Source organism: Diplotaxodon limnothrissa, linkage group LG6, assembly GCF_057381915.1.
Source record: "Diplotaxodon limnothrissa isolate DT_005_m linkage group LG6, D_limnothrissa_male_GT1.1, whole genome shotgun sequence".
NCBI classification, from domain to species: domain Eukaryota; kingdom Metazoa; phylum Chordata; class Actinopteri; order Cichliformes; family Cichlidae; genus Diplotaxodon; species Diplotaxodon limnothrissa.
The window spans coordinates 23,777,877-23,796,390 of NC_140601.1; the positions used below are offsets into that span (position 1 = coordinate 23,777,877).

An 18,514-nucleotide genomic window follows, 5' to 3' on the forward strand; every position below is an offset into this window, starting at 1 on the left:
GTAAATAAATACCATGGCAGAGCGTGTACAAACCATCGCTTGGATTATGTGTCACATTTATTAAAGCAGGAAAATCTACAAATGCCTCCTAGGAACAGCACGTTAGTGGGAGATAAAAATGGGCTTGGGAAACCGAGTCAAATTTCCTAAAAACATTGCAGAGACCACTCTGGAACCTGGAAGGACTGGATGGGCCAGTGATAGGAAAAAGGGGGAAATACAAACTGGTGAAGAAGCAAGTGTTCAAATTGGGAGATTAATGTGAATTGCTTTGCAAAGCCTACAGCTTCTGGGTTATCACGTAAAAAGAAAAGCCATCAACAGAGTGTGAGCAGCAGTGAAGAAATCCTCAAATGACTTCAGATCACTACAGACAAGCCAGAACCAATATAGGACTAATATCTCATGGATACAGGCTCAGAGAACAGGATGTAAAACAAGGGTCCCCAATCCCAGTCCCAGTTTAGATGTGTCCTTGATCCATCACAGCTGATTTAAATGGATAAATTACCTTCTCAACGTGTCTTGAAGTTCTCCAGAGGCCTGGTAATGAACTAATCATGTGATTCAGGTGTGTTGACCAAGGGTGAGATCTAAAACCTGCAGGGACACCGGCCCTCGTGGACTGGGATTGGGGACCCCTGATGTAAAAGACCCAAAACAACCGATGACCCTGCTGAGGATGCAAGTGATGCTTTTCTCCATCATTTAGGATGGAAAGCTGAATATTTTTTTGGGTCATTGGTCTGTCAAAACAGGATGATGACATCATCTTTGCCTCAGGAGGGGAAAAAAATATTCAACTCAACTATGAACATTGCAGCAGTTCCATTAAGAGTTAGTCTAGGGCTGTCAAACCGATTTAACTCATGCACAACATTCAGCCCAATTTGATCCCAAGAGGGCTCGACCACTAAAATCATTACATAATAATAACCTAAAAGAAAAGTCATGAAAATTACACTGTCCATATTTACAAAACAGAGATTTACAAAGGGGAAAATATGTATGTATGTTTCAACAACATGTCTCCCTTTGTCTCAGTTTGCTGTCGTTACAAAGACACCAATTCATCATCAATTGAACAAACGCGTCAGCACGCCTCTTCAGCCAAGCTGGTGTGGCAGGTCGTGGGTTTTCAGCAAGAGCTGCAAAGCTGACAATGATTCAGACCTCTGGCTCAGATGAAAAGAACAGTTTGGACAGCCACTCCCATGATCCCCAGCTTCCATAACGGCACTTCCAGCGGCCGAAATCCCACCGTATTTATTTTAACGCTGGATCCCAGCGCTGCTCTGAGAACATGAGTCACGCAGCTCTTTTGCAGTGAATGAACCTTAATTGCACGTCTCTGTTTTTAAATAAATATGCCTGATTCAAGATATCAGCTATGCTGCCAACCCGCCTGATTATTTTTCATCTGTTCAGGCAAAATTTGAATAATGAAGCCAAAGCAGAATGGCAAAACAGCCTGATTACGTTTCTAAAGAGACAATCAGGGCCAAGCATCACAAATGGGTTTCTATAATTCGATTTGCAGAGGGCTCACCTGCGACTCTAGCTCGGTGAGCTGACCCTGCAGCTCAGAGATCTGAGCCTGCAGCTCCTCCTCCCGGCTCTGCCATCTCTGTTCGCTCTCGGCGACGGCGGCGTTCATCTCTATCCTGAACTCTGCTCTGAGACGATCCTCGCACTCCGCCCTGGAGGCATGCATCAGAACAAAGAGTGAGACACAGCTAACCTACATGCAAAATGACTTGTTAAAATGTCTTCTGGTTATATGCCATCTAACATTGCAAAGCAGTTCCTATTTATTTTTTGCAGCAAACATGCAGAGGAGCATCCAATTCCATAAAGCACATAAATATAAAATCTGAGTTTTATATTAATGCATTGCCATATTAAGATAATAAGATAACCTGTTATACCGTCAGCTGACAGGTCGGTTTTTAATGGGTGTGTTTGAATGAGGGGGAAAAAAAGGACATGTATTGAAGGGGGAACTGCGTGTAAACTGATAGTTTCGAGTGATCAAACACATTTAAAATAAATGCAGAGGGCTGGTTTTTGTTTGCGCATATGCTCTAATTGCTGTCGGCACATGGTGAAAAACAGGCTAATAAAATACATCTGTCGGGGAGGGCAGACTAATTGGTGATATTGATTTAATTTTCATTAATGTGCCGACACCGTTTACCAGCTCACACAGAATTTTTTCTGCTGCTACATCTAATTCCTTGGCGTGCGTTAGCTCTGTTACAACACGGTCCAAGTCAATAAAGTTTATTCAAACTTGAAACGAGCTTCAATTCGAGTGATTTCCTTCCTGACTCTGATGTTTCCCAAAGATCATTTAGGTGAGCGGGGGGGCTGATTACAAGCAGACTTTGTAATGGAAGCCTGAGCAGCTTTGGAAGGTCTGTGTTTGATCTGCTACCTGATCCGGTCCTCTGTGTGCTTCTGGTTTTGCTCTAGAAGACTCCTCTCCGTGTTCATCCGGCTCTGCTCCAGGACTTTTTCCTCCAGCCGATGCCTGTCAGCTTTCAGGGATGCGATCTCTCTCTGGTGCCTGTCCCGCTGCCTCTCGGCCTCGTCCTGAATGCGAGCCAGTCGACTCCGAGCCTGATGGAGCTCTTCCTCCAGACGGGAGCACTGCGGTCCACCCGAGGATGGAGCATCGGGGGTCGCCTTGTCTTTCTTGTCTTTATGGTGGATCAGTGACTCCAACCTACAGATCTGAGATCACAGGAACATATCTCTTTCTCTTCACATGTCACAGGAACTACAGCTGATGTTTTACTCTCAGTTAGCGTAACCTGACTTCTAACCTCACTGGTGGCATCTTTCAGTTTCGTCCTCAGCTCCTCTCTTTCCTTCTCCATCCTGCTGCGTAGCTCCTCAGCAGCTCTCCTCTCCTCTTCCAAACGCACGCACACCTTCATAAAAACATTCATCCTCATCAAAACTATTATTACATTAGCAAAGAATCTCCTTTTTAACACTCGACCCTACCCTTCTGTCATCTTCTTACAAGTGAGCCTAATTAATAATTAGTAATAATGAAGTGAACATGATAAGAGGGCTCAAAGGGTAGGCAATTATATGATAAAATCTTTAAATTTCTACATTTACTGGGAGCAAAAAACGTCTATTAAATTTCTCTTTTGGTTCAATCTGGGGGCGAGAACTCTCCCTAGGGGGGTCACAAGAGAATTAACTGGATCAAAGGAAAGCATTTTTGCTACACAAACATAATCGTTCACAGATTTTTTCCCACAATCCCTTTCTTTCAAATTACTCTGAAGATATTCAGGTTAAAAAAAAGAGGAAACTTTTGTTCAACATCGTCAGTTGCTGACAAGCGACGCAAGCCCAAAATATTTAGAAGCTCTGTTTTAATTAGGCAGCACCCCCGCTGAGGCTCGACTGTGCAACTCAGGCGCTGCGTTTCTGTGAACTTCAGTAACCTGGTTACTGTCGACGCTCCTCGGTGGCCCGAGCCGTGCAAACTTTTTCTCAGGTTTGTGGATTAAATGGGTGAACTTTTGCCTCGACCCTCATGGCTTACGGTATGTGGTTGACTTCAGGCAGGGAGATTTTTACTGTGTTGGCAACGGTTTGTGCTCATATCAAAAATAATTACATCCAAAGAGTGACTGAAACTAAAAATAATGAAGGCTGTGTTTTTCGGATTCCACAGCAGGACGTTTTTAAATTTGAGATGCAAGCAGTGCACATTATAAAGAATCTGTGTCTGGTCCTAATACAGAGCCAGTCTCCTCTTACTTCTTAGCACCATCTCACTGGGTTCCAGTGCAAAATTACTAATGCTCATTTATGATATATAGCCTCAGTTTTTAAATATAGTAGCCAAACAGGTCAGGTCACTAAGTGGTATCAAAAATGCAGCTTCTTTCTCCAGTTTTCCTCTCTAACCTGATTTCTCCTGTTATGATCACTGATGATGTCTGTTAAAGTTAAATGCAGAGAACTCTTTGTGTGCCGACACATGCTGACCTCTTGGTTGGTTTTCTTCTCAGAGCTCAGAGCTTCTTGGACGCCGTTTAATTCAGCCGCGTGTCTCCTCATCACCTCCTCTATCGCCTTCCGCACCTGCTCCTTCAGTCGCTTCCTGTCCTCCTCGGCCTTCTCCGCCAGCCTCTTCTTCTCCTCCTCCAGCTTCAGCTGCACGCCGGCTCTCTCCGCCTCGACCTGTTCGATGTTCTTGTCGAGCTGGGAACGAATGCGGACCCTCTCCACTTCCAGCTCTTTGCGCAGGCGGTCCACCTCTTCCTCCTTCTCTCTCCTCACACGATCCTTGACCTCTTCCAGCTGTCTGTGGTGCGCTTCCTTTTCCTCGTCTCTTTCTCGCCGTATTCGGTTCCTTTCCTTCTCGAACTGATCCCTCTCCTGCTCCCGCTCCCTCCGCAGGCTCTCTCGTTCTTTTTCGATCTCCTTCTGCAGTTTGTCCCGCTCGTCGTCCGCGTGCTTCTGAATGCGACGCAGCTCTTCTGTCTGGGCTCTCACCATCTCTGAGCGCAAACTGGACAGTGCTTCAGCGTGCTATAAACACACAACACAGCACACTCATTCATGCTGTGCTTATATTTTTGTCCACATTGCAGTTTTACCATATGTGCATGTGTATGCGTGCTTACCTGGCGTATCTGCCTGGCGTGGTCGCTGTTGCGGCCGCTGCTCTGCAGCTCCAGCTCTCTGTTCCTACTCTGCAGACGACTCACCTGGCTCCTCAGCTCCTCCATTTCAGTGCACACACACACCTCACAGCCTCCTCGATTCAGCAGCTCCTCTAACACACAAAAGTGATTGATTGATCGTCTATAGCAGAAGCAGAATGGATCATCTGACCAGTTCTGACTGAGGAAGGGTTTGAATTAAAACCCATTACTGTGCAATAAATAAAACTCAGAGTTTTGTGCTGACGGGGTGAGATGCCAGTTTGATGAAACTGTTTGCCTTTGAGCAGGAATGAATAATTTGTTACATTTTCTCTACATATTATGGCAGCGTGAGTGGAAAACTTAATTAACGGCGGGTTTGAATGAGGAATGGGGACGTGCACCTGGCACAGCTTCAGTTTTTGCAAGCTCGCTTCGAGCAGGGCAGGTAAGATTGACAGGTGCGAGAGGCAGACTACCTGCTCTGCTCTGCAGCTCGTCTTCCTGCAGCAGCAGCCGCTCCTTGGCTACAGCGAGCTCCTCTTCAGCCCGCTTGGCCACGCCCTCGGCCTCAGACACACGCCTGCGATCCAGCTCCAGCTCTTCCTCCAAGTCCTGCAAGGGAGGGATAAAGGCCAGGAAGGAGTTTAGCATGAGGGCAATTAAGGTCAGGCGATGCGGAATAGTACTGCATGTTGACAAAAGGCCACGAGGGAATAGAAAAGGAAAAAGAAACAGACGAGAAAGAGAGAGAGAGAGGCTGACAGCAAATTTGACACAGATGAGGGAGGAGGGAGTGAACACAATCAGACAAACAGAAAAAAAAATGAGGGATGAAATGTGGTGAGTCAGGGTGCTGTCTTGCCCAGCTGCGAGCCTTTAATGGTCTGCTGTGAGGACTTACTGCATGTCAGCTCCATGCCAGCTCTCACAGGGCTTCTTAATGCTCATGCGTGAGGTGGTGCAGCGAATCTATCCTGCTCCTCATTAGCAGCTAGTTGGCAGTGGGAATAACACTCAGGGAAGGCAGCTTGTGGTTAGACAAGCAAGATGCCTCCCCCACCCCCGCTCACCCTCCACCCCCCAGCTCTGCTTCTACTTCAGTCCCTTCTTTCCCATCAACACTATTAGCTGGGCGCATCAGAGACAGGAAGCTGCAACATTTCAATTTCCCTTCCCAGCGTTGGATTATGCACGCAGGGACGAGAGAAAAGGCGCGTACCTGTATTCGCTCTTGCAGCTTCACTGTGTTTCTCTTGCTCTCGGCTAGCCTCTCCAGGTGACTCTCCACCTCTGCCTCGGCCCTCTTCACCCTCTCCCGCAGAGCGCTGTGCATCCCTTTCTTCTCCTCCTCTTCCCTCTCCTCCCACCTCTGCCGCTCTTCCCTCCACTCCGCCTCTATCTTCTTCCTCATTTCCTCTCCCTCCTCGTTTAGATCGTTCACCTTTTGCTCCCATTGCTCCCTCTCCTCCTTCACGGCTCGCCTCTTCTCCTCCTCCGCTCGACCCCTCTCCTCCTTTAGTGCCTTTAGCTCCTCCAGGAGGGCTTTAATCCTTTCCTCACACTGCTCCATTTTCCTCTCCTCCTCCTCCTTCTTCTTTTCCTCCTCATCTTCTCTTTGCCTATCCTCCTTCTTCCTGTTTTTCTCCTCATCAACGACTGTTTTCTGGAGCTCCTCGCACTTGGCATCCAGTTGCTGGATCTGCTCCTCAGCATTCTCCAGTTCTTTGCTCAGTCTCAGGTTTTCCTCCTGGGCAACACTGATCTGGGCCTTGGCCTCCTGCAGGTTTTCCTGCGCACCCTGGAGCTTTTCCTCAAACTCTTTTCTTAGCTCTGCTTCCGTTTCACGCTCCCTCTCCTCCGCCTGGATGCGGAAGAACTCAAAGTCCGCCTGCACCTGGAGCCACAGAGGACGAGAGAATAACTCACACATATAAACCTTTGGTAGTGACAACTTTCCCTAAAAAGCACCTAATTTTTCTCCAACAACTCTCGGAAAAGCCTTTCACACTTTGTTCCATGCTACAATGACACTTATGCAATAACAAATGCATGCTTGTTCAAAGGTGTTTCACTGTGCTGAGATCTGGGAACTGTACAGACGGCTGGAGCGAACAGTGTGGACACAGACTATACAAAACATTTGTAAAAGGCCAGACTGGCCAATTAGTAGTAACGCTGTGACATTCACACAATACTCAGTATGTGGCAAAACATCATTACCAGCCTGCAATGTCGAGCTCAGGCAACTCAGAGCCGCAAAAAACTTCTTCAAAAGTCACAAAACCAGAAATCAGAAAGAAGCCTCAACATGCAGCAAGCTGCAAACATTATAAACCAAGGGGGGAGACACTGTGTGGGTTTCTTTGACATAGCTCCATATTAGTTATATTAGCTATACAGTTATATAACTATGACTTCTTTTTTTTTTTGCAAAATAAGCCTTATTTGAACCCAAAGATTTGCCGTTTTCTGGCATTTATGGAACCCTTATTCTTAATAGTTAGATCTGCAGTAATGTGTGTTGACACTGTTCGATACTGTGATAACAAATAAACAAATACTATATGCTTATTAGCTATCCATTCACTGCTAACATAGACTCCAGGCACCACTGCTTTTACTGAAAAAATGTTCACATGCTAGGAGTTTATAAGGAATAAAATTATTATTTTCCAGAGGTGAATTTCAGGAATTCTTCTGTAACATTGTAATATTTATGCAAAAACAAATATACACTGCAACACTGCTCACTCAGCAGCCACTTTGTTAGCTGTACCTAAAGAGTGCTGTGAAAATATCCCAAACAACATTACACCATCAGCAGCCTGAACCGCTTATACACGGCAGAAGGGAGCCATGCTTTCATGTTTTCGATGCCAAATTCGGACACTATCGCCTCAATGTCACGGCAGAAATCGAGACTCATTAGATCAGGCAACATTTTTCTAATCTTCTGTTGTGCAGTTTTGGGGAGCTCATGCAAACCATAGCCTCAGTTTCCTGTTCTTATCTGACAGTAGTTGCACCTAATGTGGTCTTCTGTTGCTGTCGTCCTTTGTGTGTGTTCAGAGATGCTCTTCTGCATAGCACCTTCTTAACAAGTGGACATTTAAGAAGTTACTGTTGCCTTTCTATTAGCTTGCAGCAGTCCTGCCATTCATTTCTGACCACTGACATCATGAACAAGGCATTTTAACTTCACCTCACTGGATATTTTCTGTTTTTTGGCCCATTTTGTGTAAGGCTTAGAGGCGGTTGTGCGGAAGATCTCAGCAGCAGTAGTCTGATTTAAAAAGTGCCAAAACAAGATAATACTACGAAACTAAAGATGTTAGAGACAAATTTTACTAGCATAAGTGTTATGTTTGTGATTATATAGATGTTATGTCATTTATGCTCATAGGTACCTGTGAGAGATATCATGCAGTGTTTTGACACACTCACATTCTCATAGTTTTTCCACCAGTGGCGCTACGACACTCGTCTGCTCTAAAGGCGATAAGGCTTTCTTTTACTGGCGCATTAATCCTGTTCCAGGTTGTTTGATGTGTGCCACTTATCGTTGTCTGTAGCCTGTTTCACTTAAAAACACATCCCTGTGGTTCATACGTTGAAAGCCTGTCTACGTGAGTCTGGTAGGTTTGTACAGGTGTTTTCTTGTATCAGACCCGCGCTGATCTACATGCTTTGACTCGAGAAAATGACAGTAGGACATGAAAAAACATGACAGATGCCAGACATGCCAGACAGATAACAAGGAAAAACATTTCAAAATAAAAGTTTTAGGTCCCTGTGTGCATTTTTTATGTATTTAGTTGTTAAGACGCTTTTTTGTTTCCCCCCGCGGACTCGATAGGAAAGCCATGTGGGTGTTTACGATTCATGTTGATGTTTTATTGTGGTGCACAGCATATAAATTATGAAGACTGGGTAAAGTAACGGGCTTTCTGAGCGAGGCTGGCTGCCGTAGGTCATGTTAGGGCCAGGTTTGATTTGCTGCCCTCACTGGGAGGTTAGACATTAAATTACAGAGACACAACAAGGACCCCGACCCCCAACCCCATAAACAAGGACTCACACATGCACACACCTGGGCCCCGACTCGCTGCTGCTCATCCAGAGATTCCTGCAGCTCCAGGAGGCGTGTCCTCAGGGCTGACCCCTCCCCTTCGTGGCACGTCTCCATCAGGATCCGGTGCAGCTCGTCGTGGTGGGCGTTGCTCAACGCCTGCAGGGCCGCCTCCTGCTCCTCATTCTTCATGTTCAGAGAATAAATCACCTGGAGCATCAGCAACAAGAGGGCAAAGATTCAAGAGCTGTGCACATTTAAGCCTTCAAGACACAAACACTAAAAATGAGAAAGATATTAATCTATGTTTGCTTGTTTGTGTCTTCTTGCCTCCCTGCATTATTTTTCCACTTGAGTGTTGTGTATATAAGGTGGAGGAAGAAGGGCATCTTCTAAAAAGTGATGTGAAAAACATTTTTTTTAAAATGTTCAACTGTTTTGTTTTGTTTCACTGTATTTTTTCCTCTATTAAATGTGCGAGCCATTGTTAAATAAGCATTTTGACTACAGATTATAAAAAAACATTCACTAAAGCTCGTGTCCATTAAAAGCAGCAGCTTATCCTCTCTTTAAGGGATACATGACACTTTATCTTTGCAGATAAATGCAAACTAATCACCACTCATGGACGTTTTTAATGTTAATGCATTGCTTATGCTCATCACAGTGTGTTGAGTTCATGCTTCAAACTGCATGCCTTTGACTCCCTCAGTCTTGGAAAGTTAATACCAGACTTCTTTGTGATTATTTTGAGGTGTCTTTTTTTCACTTGCTGAATGGTGCTTGAAAAGTCCACATTTGTATCCACTCTACAGATACGTGATATTAGATCACTTACCTCCATAAATAAACCACCAAGTCTAATATTTTTTGACTTGCTTGGTTAACTCCCCTTTTTTTAATCCACCAAAATCTGATGACTTCAGAATCCATCAAGCAACGCAGCAGAGATCCCAAAGGTCAAGAGACTGAAAAAAATGCCCTTTTGTGTAGCACTTTTATTAGTTTTGCAACCAAATGCAGAATATTTGAAACCTGAATGGTGAGTCATTGTTGAGAGATATGGAGCAAATAATGAATTTCCACAATTTGATATGAAAAGATTAAAAATGACCTTGGCCACCTTGTTAAAAATATGCACGTATTGAGAGTAAAACTTCAATATTTTATGAGGGTTTTCAGTCTCATATGAGCAAACCTGGTTATATCCTTATGGCAGCTTTATGCTAACAAATATTACAGCAATACAGTGTTTTATCACGTATATCCTGTTACAGTGATAGAGTCACATATTAAACAGGGGCTGTAATGAGGGCAGGATGTGTATAAACAATCACCTGTGAGCTAAAAGCTAATGTTTCAGTCTGCTTTCAGAAACTATTTCTTCTCCTGGATCTCATCAATATGATGCGGCACCATTGTGATGCCTCACAGCTGGGTTTGAATCCTCTGACCGGCTAGGACCTTTCTGTGTGGAGTGTCGCATGTTCTCTTTCTCCCAGACTCCAAAGGCATGCATGTTAATTTCTAATATAGTGCCATGGCTGTAGCCTGCCTCTCATTCTATGACAGCTATAAGAAATATAAGAATATAAGAAAATTGATGGATGGAAAGTTTTAATAATGTCAGAGGGAGAATATATCCTGATCATCTTGGGCACACAAGGTTGCACAAACCCTCTGTTTGTGAAAGACAGCCAATCAAAAGAGAGTTGGATTAAAGAGAGAGGAGTTCAAACTGGCTGCACCAAGAACCAGCTAAAAAAAATAACAATTTTGTACTGTGAATTATGCAAATGTACCATAGCGGAGACCAAAACTAAAACTATAGAAAAGATGGGAAGGGGAGACAGATCTCCAGCCGTTGCTAACACAAAGACCCAGACAGCCATTTACACCTAGATTTGCTAATTAGCCTAAACATGGATGTCTTTGGACTTTTGGTGGAAGCTGGAGCGCTCAGAGAGAACATGCCAACTCCTCACAGAAAGCCCAGAGGATTCAACCCCAGGACCTCCTCGCTGTAAGGCAACAGTGCTCTCCACCAGTCGAAATAATATTCGACTTTAAATAGTAACACTGACAAACTGTGTGTCTGAGCCACGGACAGTCAGGCTTTATGCAGCGATGCCTGTCAGCATGTATGGAGCCTCCCTTCAACCTCTCCATATAGAGCGCTACTAACCTATGAAATACGGCCTGTTTCTCCCCACTATTCACTTTACCCCCTGCGCCATGTCATCATCTCCTCCTGGTGACCCTGACGTCTCACTTATCCACTTGCAGAGGTGTGTGCGTGTGTGTTTGTGTGGACTCACACGCATGCGCGTACTGTATCCGGGAGACACATGGGCTCATATTTTACTCAGACGCCTCTCTGTCTGCAGCTGGTACAGGCCTGCCGGACATTCCCTGTCTCTGCCCAATGTGTGTGTGTGTGTGTGTGTGTGTGTGTGTGTGTGTGTGTGTGCGTGCGTGCATGTCATTAATCCTCTCTCACACACATTTACATTACCTCGACACTGTCAGTCTCCAGTAATCTGTTATGTATTTATTGTAAAGCAGGTTTTGGTATTGGTGTCAAATGTGAGATTTCTCTATCTCCTGTCCATCAGACGCTGGTGGAGTATGTCACACCGATGTGCAAACTTTAGCAAACAGTGACTCATGACAGGGAGGAATGAAGAGGACTCTGAAACGGGGACAGGCTCTAAGGGGGAGGACGTTCTTTGCTGTCCTCTTTGGCTGGTTTGAAAGTGAGAGCATAGAGAAAAAAAGAGATTTAATGAAGGTTATTAGATAATACCTATTAATAATGCAGACCAGTGGTTCCCATCCTTGGGTTTGGACCCCTGAGGGGTTACAAAGTACACCTGCAGACACCTGAACTTTACACCCAACTCTGTTCGTTAACATGCTGTCGAAACAGCCTGCACTCTTCTGGGAAAAGTTTCCAAATCAGAATCAGAATTTCCACAACATTTTGGGGTCTGACTGCCGGGATTTGCTCCCATTGAACTAAAACAGCACACGTGAGGTCATCTACAAATGGTACATGATACAGCCTAGCCTGCAGTCTGCATGGCAATTTATCCCAGAGGTGCTGGACGGTGTCGAGGTCGAGGCTCTGGAATTTTTCAGCACCAAGCTCATAAGCTAAAAGATGTGAAGACTGATGTCTTGGAAACAGGATCTAAAATGGTTACCACACATTCAGATAGATTTAAGAGGGACCTATTAGTAACTTTGCATATTTGCCATATCGAGTACATCTGAAGTATTGACCTACGAGAGTCACCTTTTCATTCCTCTGAAAATTAATCACATGACCTAATCTAAGAAGGAAAAGTGATCAGCCCAAGCTCACTCAGCGATGTATTAATCTTTAGAGTTACAGGACAGGTAGGAAACCGCTGATCTAAATCTGTATGACATGTTTTATCTTTATCATAAAAGCAGTGACATCTATGCACTTGAAAAATCCACTCTTGTTCTATTTCATGCACTCGGGTGGGGGTTGGAGGAGGCTTGCTGCTACTCTAGAAGTTTGCTGCCTTACCTATTTAAAGTATAGGTAGGATATTTATATGTCACTAGCATGAATGAGTCACTTAAGCGGCTCCGTTTGTCTGCTACCGCTGCGCTTACCATTATCTGTTCATTTTTATTCACGCAGACAGTGGCTGCTGTTTAGCGTCAGCTCACTTTAAGGTCAGATTTAAGGAAACCCGCTTTCACACAGTTAAGTAAAACTACTACATGCCATCACGAACAGTATTTATCGGATTTATTTTAGGAGGTGGGATTAAAGACAGCTTCACACTTTGATTCAGCTCTCTGGGTTTAAATCTTTGGCAGTTTGGCCAGAGAGCGGCGAGAGCCCGCCACTGCAAATTCTGCCTCGAGATCCCCTTATCGATCCTGCCGGTCGATAATGTTATTCATGTGGCCTCACAAGCCAGTGCCCGTGCTCATTGACAGTAACTTCATAGTCAGCAAAGCATGAAATTAATATTCTGTCTACAGTGTAAAGGAGAGCAAGAGACAAGGCAGCTGAAACTGGAGTGAGACGTAGACTTGACTCGCTCGGTGCACAGAGGAGAGGTTAGGCAAAGAGACAAAGCAAGCGTGCACACAAACACACACTCTCTTACATCAGCCGCCCTCTCCTACTCTCACACATACCTCCACACATATCAAAGAGGGTACTGGGTGTGCTGGATTACAAAGCAGGGAACACAGCGCCTAGTGTACACTCGATAGGGTAAGTGCAGGAAATCCAAAGACAGAATTAGAGCCACCAGTCTGACGTGTAGGTGTGCACATAAGCACACACTTTAATATGCTACTGTTGATCTCTGTGAGTCATGCAGAGACACTACTCCTCTCTCTGTAGTCGTGTTTGTGTGTGTGTGTGTGTGTGTGTGTGTGTGTGTGTGTGTGTGTGTGTGTGTGTGTGTGTGTGTGTGTGTGTGTGTGCATGCAACCTTATGTCAGCTCTCAATTCCTTCCCATTGGCTTCTTTTGCCATGTAAACACACTCCGACGTGCTGCTGTTTTATCTTTAGCAGCACCCATTCAGCCAGGGCAGACTGCTCTCACTGATGGGGGGAGAGGTGTGTGTGTGTGGGGGGAATCGTGCAAGTCGGGATGGGTGAGTGGAAGAGAGAGGCAGACGTGAGGTGTGTTAAGTAGAAGCCCATATGTGCGGGTGTGTTTGTGCGTGTGTGCCTCCATGCACACAGAATATGGGTTATTAAATATATAAGGTTACCACAGCTGACCCATTTCCTACTTCCTCTCCTCTGCTCTCCACCCCCCAAACAACTCAAATAAACCATGTGCCACATGCCCAGCATCCCAAAGCTCAGGGGAAACCAAACACACCAAATATGTGTATCGATGATTCTTATATTTCAGCCGCGCTCCGGGTTTCATTTACTGTGGTCGCCCCAGAGCTAAAGCGGGGCTGGCATGGCATGCCATGAAGTTTCAGAGGAGACAAAAACAAGTCCTGGCTTCTGTGGAGGGAGATCAGGGTGGAAAGGAACAGAGGGGCCACAAGAGGCTGAAGGACGGGGCTGGCGAATTCTCCTAACAAGCACAGACACAAGTGCTGACCCCTCATCTGTGTCATCTTTGTTTGCCTGGGCCTGTGTGCATGATAGGAAGTCCTTTTTTTTAAGACACAGAGGTGCATCCACAAGGGAAGATGAGAAGTGCACAGTCATCAGTAACTGTCATAGCTCAACAAGCCATGGGTCATGCCCTGCTTCTGTGAGCATTATTGTGAAGATACAGAGAGGGTGAATCCTCACATGCAGCTGCTGCAGCTGTTAAACTCCCTGATAAACACAGAGAAATGCCATGTTGGTGTACCAAGCTGTTAATTAACTGTGGGGATTCATCTGTTTCACACCACAGTTAATTGATAGCACACCTTTGGAGTCGTTTTTCTCTCTGTTGGTCAGACAAAGAAGCATCACCCTGGGCTCTGGCCCAGCGAGCTGTGGAATTGTTTTAATATCCTAAACGCCCAGATTATAAATTGATGCACGGTGAAGGTAATCCATAAATCTACTGATTGATTAAAATTGCATCAGTTCTAATTGCTGCCTGATGTCTGGTGCTCGGGATCTGCAGCTGTCAGTCACGAAGCTGATCCAAGTTTTCCCGTCGTTATCCCGAGAATGTAAAACGTGTAGACCTATGTACCGACTTTATAGCTTCTATTACCAGCCTGCTCCTTTTTAATTACTATTTATTTATTTTAAACTACGGATTTCATGTGTATTTTCATTTATTTTGACGCGCCGTCCGTGTCTGAGTGTGAGGCAGCCAGCGGATCATCAGTCAGCCTGACAGGAGTGACATCCGGGCGGCGCGCCTCCCTCCCTCTCTCGGTGTCACCGGCGGGTCTTACCTTGGTGAGCTGAGCGATCTTCTTGCACATCTTGCTGTGCATTTGATAGTCGTACAGCTCCTGCTCGATGTTGGAGAACTCTGCCGCAGTCCCGTTAACGGCGGAGCCCGGCCCGGGGGGCTGTGCAGCCTTACCGGCGCCTGAAGCCATAACGAAGCCCCCCAGGGGAACTTCCCAGCCCGGAGGATAGTCAGAAATGATCCCGCCGCCTCGCAGATGAAAATCCCCACCAGAAATCGTGTCAACTTTTTTACTTGCGCATCTCATTCCCCCGTCGGCACACCCTCTCCCGCGAACGGCATCTCGAGTAATCCGCTGCAAAACATTTGGGAGTAAATCGCCGGGGCTCTCCTCGTGCGTTCCCGTTGTTGCCCCCCTCTCCTGCTGCCCGCCCGGTGATCGCCGAGGTCACACGCTGGAAGTCCATCGGGGACGCGCTCGCGCCGACCGACCCTTTCCCTGTTGTCAACGGATTTTTTCCCCTCCTTCTTAGTCTACAGGGAGCGCTGGAGGATGAAGGCGTACAGTCCGACCACCTGTCTCACGGCAGGGGCGGAGCGGGGCGTGCGTATCCTATGGAACATTACCGGAGACAGCTCGAGAGGCGCACTGCTGCAGTGCTGCCCCGCCCCTACCGGAGCTGCTGTATCAATGCCGATCAGCGCGCGGATGGGAGGTGGAGGAGGAGGAGGGGGTCTCTGGGGTCCAGTCGTGTGATTTTACTCCATCAGTCAGATAAAAGGGAAGCACTGAGGGCAGTGTCAGTTGCTGTGGACTACGAGCACACGATAAACCACATGCTTTGACTGTGGACTGATTTCATTGAAAAAAAAGAACAACTACTAGCACTCACTATAAAGGGTGGATTAGCACAGATGAAGGAACTTCCCACACAGTCATTTGTTTCTTAAACACACTACTTTCCAAGTACACATGCACACCTCGTTGTCTCAAAGAAAACCCTTGCAAGCAAATGAGAGCGCAGTGACTCACTATACGAGTGGACTCCATTTACTAAATATTCATTTCTCCACCTTAAAGGTGTAGCCTGCTCCAGAAATGTGTTGCTGCGGTTTTTCATAGCGTTTGGTGGACTGACAGAGACAGGTTAAAAAAAAAAAATGCAGCAGAGTGTCAGGATGTAATGAGAGGATCCAAATGCAGGGACATTAACATGATTTTTTTTTTTCAAGGGTTATAACCGACCAGAGGGAGCTCATGGGAAATCAGAATATGCTTTCAGAACTAAAAATCACTTGAAACTGGTTGAAAATCTAGTGAATTGTAATGATTTTAATGTGCACAAAGGTAACTACTGACAAAAATACAGTGGACTCTTCTTTTTTTAAAGAAATTAAGGAAAGGTACGTGAGAGGATGTCCATCGTTCAAAACCAGGCTTTTAAACCAATAGATTTTACTGCATGTAATATTATTTAACATTATGCAGATATACATTTTCAGTGATGTGTTGACGGGGAGAAAACAGTTTTTCCGGTTGTAATTTATCTGCAATTTTTGTCTGTTATTGCATGGATATAATAGCACAATATGTTTGGAGGTGGGGATCAAATTTCAATGTGGTGGGTGCCTCACCCCTTCCCAAAGTGGGCAGGGCTATATATACACACAGAAGACAGAATGAATGACAAAACACAAGGGTCCAAGGTGGAAAGGACGTGGAGAGGGCAGGCAGTCACAACGTAGGATAAATGTGATAATCTGAAGTGTCTAGTTTTTGTAATTGTGTTTAAGGATAGATCATTTTTGGTCCTTGCATCCTTTTTATAAATGCAATGAATTTACAGATAAAGTTGAGCCTGTGAGGCACGTTATCTGTTAAAGTGCTTGAGTTAATTATTGAACACTGTCTTTTAAGTTCAAATCTTCAATTTCTAATGCAAGATTTTCTTGGCCTTTAAGCTGATGCTGAAGTAAACCCTGATATGATAGGATCAACTCAAATGTGTGTGGTTATTCTGGAGAAGGGTGAGATATGATACCGGAGATAATATGGCACTTTTTCAGATCGGCAGAAAACCTTTGGCTTTAGCTGTTTGCATAAAAAGTGTCACAAATAAGCAACAATAAAAATGAGAAAAATATACAATTCAATTAAACTATCCCTTCACAAAAAAAGCAGTTTTCTCAAGGCGTTTTATATTGTGAGGTAAAGACTACAATATTAGACAAACTTAACAAGCAGATGGTCCTCCTATGGGCACACCCTCGACAATGATGAGAAGAACATCTCCTTAATTAGAGGAGACCTCCAGCAAAACCAAGTTCAGGAAGAGGCAGAAATTGACCATTGCTAGTTTGTGGGTGAGCATGGAAAATCTCATTTTTGTTCCCTATTTCCACAGTGCCAGTGAATTATGGCACAAAGTGTACATGATATCAGAAATATACAAAACCAACTTAACCATTATAACATCCTCCTTGTTTAGGCTGCTTGCATCAACCCTTTCACATCCGAGTGTTATTCAAGCACAGACATATACAAACATTTATGACAGAGCAGTTTGGCAGGATAATACCTGCTTTGGCCAGACCTTCTGTGCCACTTACGTTTTTCTGATAATTTTGTTGGACACAGTTGACTCGCACCGTCTTGGGCCTAAATCTCTCAGTTTCTGAAACATTCCTCTTAAACATTTTTCTAAATGTTCCCCAGGAGAGTGTGTGTGTTGCTGTGCCACCTTTATAAATCCAGTTTTGATCTAATGACAGCCCAGTTTATTTGAAACAAACTGATTATTGGGCCACATTCTTTGGTGGTTCACATTATGTAACAAACAGGAGAAACTAGGAGCAGCTAACCAAGCCTTTAAATATGTAGACCTAAATGATAAGTCATTGTGTTTATTACCTTACAGTTAATTCAGAGTTTGAATCTCAAACAATTTCTTGTCACCTTTGCAGGATTTACAGACATACACAGGGGTATTTTTCATCCCTCTGGCTTCTGATGCTGTAGCTATGTGGTCTAATGCAGGGATAGTTTGTCCCCGTATTGTATAAATATTTAATAAGATAATACACCTTCATGATAATCCCCAGCCTACATGCACACAGGTCTAAAGCAAACAGTCTGACAGAGTGCCATCTATATTAAATTAATTTCCAAAAATAGATGCCATAAAATAAGGAGCCCTCTCTGCCTGTGCAGAAGCATGTTTCTGCCCTCCTTATGGGTGAGCTGTCCCCTCCACAGCTGTCCAGCAGCTGTGGCCCTGGACACTGGCTGCATGATAATGACAAATATATTACACATATGGGTTAAATTATAAACATCAGTACAACAGAAATTCATCCACATGATTACCTAATGTATTTATATAGTTTTAAGGAGAATAAGTTTTCAGTTGTTATAAAGTAAAAGAGATGCTTTCATAAAAGTGGTTAGTCACCTCAGTTAGTTCCTTGCAGGAAACCAAGCTAAATAAAGTTTTAAAAAAGGTAAGGGTTAGCAAAACAAACAAACACAAGAACTCAACTAATAATTATTAGTCTAATGCCATTTTGAAGTATAAACATAATGCAGAGGAAATCAAAAAATACCCTTAAATTACATTTTTGCATATCTACAAAATCTGTTAAATATTTCAAAACCGTGAAAAAAACCATCAGTGTTTTCTCAGTGGGTTTGATCTATAGAATAAAACCTCCAAATATCTTAATCACACTATCTTTTAATATTTCCCCAGTAAAACATTAATATGACATCCAGCATCATTCAGTAGCCATCTTATTTGACAATGGGTTGATTGAATTCAACAAACTGATAATGATATTTGACTAATATATTAGGCATATATACATTCTGGCATCCATAAGT

At 44.4% G+C, this 18,514-nt stretch overlaps 1 protein-coding gene across 1 annotated transcript in view; it reads right to left on the reverse strand.

The window, feature by feature from the left end:
• Nucleotides 1-15,104, reverse strand: part of fam184b (family with sequence similarity 184 member B) — a 31,513-nt gene extending 16,409 nt beyond the window's left edge. The window contains exons 1-9 of the mRNA XM_085355962.1: nucleotides 14,675-15,104; nucleotides 8,773-8,961; nucleotides 5,902-6,576; nucleotides 5,159-5,294; nucleotides 4,659-4,810; nucleotides 4,018-4,563; nucleotides 2,829-2,936; nucleotides 2,438-2,736; nucleotides 1,550-1,700 (exon numbers count right to left, since the gene is read on the reverse strand). Of these exons, the coding sequence (XP_085212088.1) occupies nucleotides 1,550-1,700; nucleotides 2,438-2,736; nucleotides 2,829-2,936; nucleotides 4,018-4,563; nucleotides 4,659-4,810; nucleotides 5,159-5,294; nucleotides 5,902-6,576; nucleotides 8,773-8,961; nucleotides 14,675-14,941 (2,523 nt within the window). The 5' untranslated portion in view covers nucleotides 14,942-15,104. The remainder of the gene's footprint in view (nucleotides 1-1,549; nucleotides 1,701-2,437; nucleotides 2,737-2,828; nucleotides 2,937-4,017; nucleotides 4,564-4,658; nucleotides 4,811-5,158; nucleotides 5,295-5,901; nucleotides 6,577-8,772; nucleotides 8,962-14,674) is intronic.
• Between the last annotated feature and the right edge of the window lie 3,410 nt (nucleotides 15,105-18,514).